Genomic DNA, 6,946 nt, shown 5'->3' on the forward strand with positions numbered 1-6,946 from the left:
AGGAGGCCGAATTGGAGAAGGAACAAGGGGGGTTCGCCCCCCTTCCTTTCTCTCTTCCCCTTCCCTTTACTCTCCGATGAAAAATGGTAAGGGGGGAGGCCGAATTGGTAGGACCCCAGGTAGGATTCCTCCTACTTGGGGCGCCCCCTTGGCTGCCTCTCCTCCCATCCAACCTATATATATGTGGGGGGGGGCACCGCTAGAACACACTCCAACAATTGTTAGCCATGTGCGGCGCCCCCTTCCACAGTTTACGCCTCCGGTCATATCTTCGTAGTGCTTAGGTGAAGCCCTGCGAGGATCATTTCATCATCACCGTCACCACGCCGTCGTGCTGACGGAACTCTCCCTCGACAATTTGCTGGATCAAGAGTTCGAGGGACGTCATCGAGCTGAACGTGTGTAGAACTCGGAGGTGCCGTACGTTTCGGTGCTTGATCGGTCGGAACGAGAAGAAGTTCGACTACATCAACCGCGTTGTCAAACGTTTCCGCTTTCGGTCTACGAGGGTACGTGGACACACTCTCCCCCTCTCGTTGCTATGCATCTACTAGATAGATCTTGCGTGAGCGTAGGATTTTTTTTGAAATTGCATGCTATGTTTCCCAACAGATAACATTCACACCACTGTGGAAGAGCAAGTAGCCATGTTCCTCCATACTGTTCGTCATAACCAGATGTTCAGGGTTGTACACAACACCTTCAGGAGATCAATGGAGATCATCTCCAGGTACTTCAAGCAAGTGTTGTATGATGTTGGAGAACTCAGAGGAGAGATGATCATGCCACGAACTGGCCGGACTCCTACCAAGATTCGTACTAGCCCAAGATGGTATCCATACTTCAAGGTGAGCACTGACAGTATGTAGTTCATGCCTTGATATGTTGTTATTGTTATATTGTAGCCATAACACCATCTTATAATGCCATTCCAGGATTGCATTGGGGCAATAGATGGCACTCATGTCACTACCAGAGTGCCGAGGTCACAAGCTGCAGCATATAGAGGGAGGAAGCACTACACAAGCCAGAATGTGCTTGCTGCTGTTGACTTCGATCTGAAATTCACATATGTGCTGGCTGACCGGGAAGGATCAACACATGATGCTAATATTCTCAGTGACATCATGAGTCATCATGATGGCATCAACATCCCCGGTGGCAAGTTCTACCTAGGAGATGCTGGCTATGCATGTCGGCCAGGTGTTCTTCCATCCTTCGGGAAAATTAGGTACCATCTAAACGAGTTCTTTGGTAGGAACTATTCCAGGACTCCCGAGGAACTATTCAATCTCAAACACTCCAGCTCTAGAGTAACAGTTGAGAGGGCATTTGGAGCTCCGGAGAATAGGTTTAAGATCCTGGATTAGAAGCCATTCCATCCTCACCCTACCCAGGTCAAGCTTGTTCTTGCATGTTGCACCATTCACAACTGGATCCTGCGATGGGGAATTGATGAACTTGTGCCGGAGGAGGAAGATGTGACTCCTGATGAGGTGATCAGCTCCGGCCATGGTGTGGAGGCGTTTGACAACGAAGCGTAGAAGAACAAAAGATTGTAGTGGGTTCAGGCAATGTGAGATAACATATGTTAGACAAGAATCTGAAGAGGAAGAAGAAGAAGAAGAAGCAGAGCAACAGGCAGCAACAAAAGAAGAGGAAGAGGAAGAGAATGAACTTTCACCTAGTTAGCATCGTTGAACTTTCCTCTATTCAGCCATATTGACTCTTAATAACTTGTATTGCCATTGGATAGTAGTTAGGATAAATTGTTATTTTTTTCCTAGCTAGGACAAGATAATGTTCAGTGTGTGTGATAAGGTCATTACTACTGAGAAGTAGTGACCACATCTTTAGCCGTTTGCAACCAAACAACGTTTTATTTGTCTAACAACAACGATGCGGGCAACTAAACAACATGCTAACTAATTGCTCCCCTCATGCACAGAGCCTAATGCAGACAACCAAACTACATGCAGATATCGGTTTTTAGCTTGCATTAGTTCAAATAGGCCCAACTGAGACAAGTATGCAAAATGCCCTAAAATAGAGGTGTGAGCCAAACGCATCCTTAGGGCCAATTCTTTTGGGCAATTCTAAGAGAAGCTGTGAAGGGGGTCAATTTTGGGAGAATTGCAAAAAAAAAAAAAACTGGCCCTTAGAGTCTTGCCAAAAAAACGAATTAGAGGAAGGTCGTGTGCATCGAAGGTCGAACAATAGATCTGAGTAGTCCATAAATCCCATCAGATAAGCCCATAATCAGGGGGCATGTCGTCTTCAACAGACTCCAACCGCTAAACGCCCAAAACCCGTTCCCTACCTACGGGTCACCGATCACAATCGACACGCCCGGTGTCGGCCACAGCATGGCAATGCACGCACCCGCCTCACTCACTCAGCAGCTAGCTTGCAGCCCTACATGCAGCACACCATCCAGCACATACTCCCGATCATCGATCTTTTGGTCGCGCAAGCAAGATGATCCGATCAGACAGATGAAAACGACAGAAAACATCCTCACCACACGTCCACACACGCCCCTGCCGCTGCTCCGAGGGCTTTATCGTCCGTCCCCAATTGGAGGGATCCGAGTATGCGCTCCATCCAAAACTTGGATGATCGATCGATCGATCCATCGCTTTGCGTGGTTTGCCGTTTACGTTTGTCGCGCTCAGTGGCCGCATGCGTGGCAAGCCCACCACGTTGCGTGCTCTCCTTCTCTCTCGTTCGCCTGCAGGCCTGGTTGGTCAGCTCGCCCATCGCCGGTTCACAAGCGAAAGCGACGCCTTCCATCTCCAGATACTCTCTCCGCTAGCTACACTGCTGCTGCTGGTCGTAGTGGGCCGGTAGTAGTGGAAGAGCAGAGTAGCAGTTATGGCTGTTACCTGAACGGCCGGGGAAAAAAGTAGTGTTATCTGAAAGACTGAGCGAACTGGATGGCTCCAAGTGTCTGCGCCGTGTCCTCGCCTGCCGTTCCCGTCGAGGCAGCCGGTGGTGGTGGCGAAGGGCTGATCGGGATGTGGCTCGGATCCGTTTACGTGGTCAGGTTTTCCTCTTCGCGGCGATGCACGCAGGGATGCTGCTACCTAGCAGTGCCGTCCTTTGGACCGCTGAAAAATTCAGGTCAGAAAACCGTTTCTTTTGGTTTGCTGTGACGCTGGTTCGGCCGACGACGTGGCGGCAGCGTGGCCGGCATGTTTGGCCCCAGGCGTTTGGAGCCTGGGGTTTGAGCCGTCGTTCTCTGTCTATGGTGCCGTGCATGGCCCTGGCCCGCGGATCATCGCATCCAGAAAAATGGAGGCCATCTCCAGGAAAGTGACGGTGTAGGAGTAGGACCAGTAGTAAATCGTTCGTTCAAGATGTTTCCGGTCAAACCGTGTAATCTTTGATGCGTACTTGTGGCAGCGAAAGCTATTCAGTTGCTAGTATTAACTCGCTGAGGACTACTAGTTTACATGCCTGTCACGGCAAAAAGGCAGAGGAGCACAATAGCGTGCCTTTTTTTTTTCTTGCCTGATCAATCAATTAAGACAGCAACGTGTGAGATGAACTGCTACAGCAAAGTACTATACAGTACTCTATCAACGTTACATCTAGTCATGGGTTTGCTACAGTCACTAAACTGTTTTTTTGAACGGGGTCCCGACTCCTGACTCGACGCCTGCGAAGTGAAGGCACGGGAAAATTATTATCTGGGCCAGATTTGGGAAATATAGATATTTGGGCTCAGTTTTTTTTGCGGGGAATGTTTGGGCTCAGGATTTTTTAGGCAATTTGGGCTCACTTGAGAGAGACGTCATGGGCCTATTGCTAGCCGTCCTTCCAAAACTCATGGGCCTAGCTACCAGGCCTCACTAGGCCCGCTTTCTTTCATCGCAATCGCAAGATACAACTTCCGCCCCTGCCGAGACGGCGGCGCAGAGAGACACAACCGACCCGACCAAAGCGCCCGGGGAAACCCTAGGACGAGGAGAAGGCGCGCGCGCAGCCATGGCCAAGGGCCGCAACAAGAACAAGTCCAAGAATGGCGCCGGCACCGCCGCCATGGACACCTCCGAGGGCGCGCCCGCTGCATCCACCGCGGCAGAAGCCCCACAACGTATTCTGTCTTTTGAGCCTTTGTCTTTCTTCATCGATTTGTTGGTTTTCCACTCTCTTTGACCCTGATTCATTCCGTGTTTTCCCCCTTTCGCAGCGATGGATACGTCCGAGGGGAAGCAGGCGTCCTCTTCATCGGCTGCCCTCAGTTCGATCAACAGGTGAGCAAAAGGATTACACCGGTTACTTCTTATTGCTCTCTCTGTTTATTGGTTGCCTCAGGGCCGAGGTCAATCTTTCTGAGTTCACTGGCTTTGTGGCTGTTTAAATTGGGGAATTTGAGTATCGTGTAATTGTGGGATTAACCGAACACACACTGATTAGTTTGACATTAACATTATGAAGAACTCTGCATGAAATTTATTGGATGATTCATACAGCGTTTCATGTTTATGCATGAGGGCACACTTTCTTTTTATAGAGCATGCGCAAGCAAGCGTTTGTACCTTCTTTTTCAACAAGGGGAGAAGGAAAATAGATACAGGAGTTGGGCTGCTGGTGCCGAGATCAAAAGGTCCACGCTAGACCATAGCTCGAGCAACGTTACAGCATAAACAAGTAACGCGAACACCCTAGCTACTCCTCACAGCTCTGCGTGCTATCAATAGTTGAAAGCCTGCAGTACCACACTGCTTCATCATTGATTTTGTTCGGCACCGCAGCATCGAGGGCACGATTGATTAGAATAATGTATAACATGTGCTACTTTCAAGACATTGTCGAGCATTACCTCTCATTTGTATGTGTAATCGAGTTGGCAGTAGATAGTTTCAAATGTTTCCACACCTAGGTCTCGATTTTTTATCTACTATGCACTCCACTAATGTTGTTGCTCCGGCTAACTAGGATGGTGGGTCTGAAAACTGTATTCTACTACCTCTTTATCAAAATATAAGACGTTTTTGCAGTTCAATTTAAACCGCAAAATGTCTTATATTTTGGTAAGGAGGGAGTACCTTACTTGAAATTGAGCCTTTTTTGCTTACAAAATACCTGGTATAATGCGTACCATCCATTGCTTTTGCGTCCCTCATCTGGTTGCTGTATTCTACTGGCCAAACTGCAAATATACTATCTTTTGAGTTGTTCAAGTTACATCGTACTGTATTTCTTTTCCATGGGAAAAGCTGTTGAGGGAAAAAAAAGTTGCTAGAGGTTAAAGTAATGCAAAAGTAATAGGTGCTGACACTGACTGTAGAGTGTTATTGGAACTTGCCTCTTAGCCCTGGCCACATTTTGCATTAATCCCTTAGATCAGTTACTGAAATTTGAAAAGTTTGTCACCCTTCACTCGACAGCATCCTGTCACCTTTTCATCAATTCCAATAATATAATTTGTTTCTGGGAATTATGCAAGTATTGATGACCTTTGTCAATCCAAGGCTAGTTAAATCTTGTATTCATTCCCTAGCTTTTCACTAGTAGATCCTGAGGATTAAGAGTATCAGATAAGCTGCTGTTTTGCTTTATCTTTTGGCATTAGCTACTAATGAACAAATATACAAGCATAACAGGAAGAGTCCTAGAATTGGTAAATATTTATTTTTAACACTGTAGATTGTCCATAACGTTTTCTAGCATAGCTGTTCTACTGGAATACATAAAGTAAATATGTCCCTGGTGTCACATCTTCCTAATGCATCAGATGTTTAAGGCTAAGATCAGATATTTGAATTGTCAAACTCTTTTTCTCATTGTCAGACCATGGTTAGGGCTTCCTATTAAAGTTGTGTGGAATGCTACTAAAATGTGGACAAAATTATGGTTCTATGGTATTCTTTATTCTCCTAGCCCCTCCAAGGCTGTTCCCTGATATGCTCTTGAAAGTGAATTAGTGGCACCCAAGTATGCGCTTGTGCTTTCCTTCTGTTATGGCTTACCTGTTTCCCTTGGAGTGTGTTCTGTTTCTTCCAGGACACATATTCTTGGCATATGCATAATGATGAATCTCTTTTTTTACCTGATCACCTTTCTCTTTAAACAGGAAAATAAAAAAGGGCGTGCAACCTAAAAGGACCAAAAATGTGAGGAAAATGAAAGCAGTTGCCAGGGCCATCTCTAAAACTGAGAAGTCCGAGGAGAAGGTCCTGAAAGCAAAAAGCAAGAAGTCAAGGATTCAGTCTGCCAAGTCTTTGTATGATTAAAATTTCAGTGGTTAGCATAATTTTGTGTACAAGTATATTTCCACCTGTAGATCAACCAAATCTATGTGTTTCAAGAAAACCTGCTTTGCCTCTAAAGATTGCCACTAGCGGCTTCTTTACAACGCTTAAGAGATGACATGTGATGACGCCTGGTATTGGTTAGTACAGTAGGAATGATGGGGTTTTTCATCACATTCTTTGATATCAATCATCGCAAAGTTGGAAGGTAAATTGTAATGCCATCGTAGCAACAAATTTAAGTCTTTATTCTTTAGATTGCACCACTAAGCAAATCCTTAGGAATCAGAAGGTAAAAATTAGTGTGTTGATGGCTCCTGGCACCAACAAAAATCCTCGATTTGATGTGGGAAAAAAGTCGTTGATTTGATATAGAGCATATTCTGTCTTTCTTATGGCAACAGAATGTCAAGCAAAATAAGGCACCATCTAGAGCATTGCAGGTCAATGTGGAGTGTTCGTTCATCATTTTTTTTAGCGTCGTTCGTTCATCAGGTTAGCTCTGCAGCCAGCAAATAGTTCGCTAATGAAGACGATCTCCCTTTCTACTGCCATCAAACGTCTCCCCGGGTGCTTCAGCGGATCGGCGCAATTGAACAGGCCGCAAAGCGCAGCAAATATGGCCTTTCCATTGTGGTAACGCTATAAACGGTGCTGCAAGGCCTGTTTAGTTAGCTCAATAGTTC

At 46.2% G+C, this 6,946-nt stretch overlaps 1 protein-coding gene across 1 annotated transcript; it reads left to right on the plus strand.

Moving 5' to 3' along the window:
- The first annotated feature begins 3,851 nt into the window (after nt 1-3,851).
- LOC123052400 (uncharacterized) lies at nt 3,852-6,448 on the plus strand. The gene is made up of 3 exons (XM_044475548.1): nt 3,852-4,099; nt 4,196-4,259; nt 6,083-6,448. The coding sequence occupies exons 1-3, from the start codon at nt 3,991-3,993 to the stop codon at nt 6,240-6,242; spliced, it is 333 nt and encodes a 110-aa protein (XP_044331483.1). The 5' UTR covers nt 3,852-3,990; the 3' UTR covers nt 6,243-6,448.
- The last annotated feature ends 498 nt before the right edge of the window (nt 6,449-6,946 follow it).

The sequence above is a fragment of the Triticum aestivum genome, chromosome 2D, assembly GCF_018294505.1.
Source record: "Triticum aestivum cultivar Chinese Spring chromosome 2D, IWGSC CS RefSeq v2.1, whole genome shotgun sequence".
Lineage (NCBI taxonomy): Eukaryota > Viridiplantae > Streptophyta > Magnoliopsida > Poales > Poaceae > Triticum > Triticum aestivum.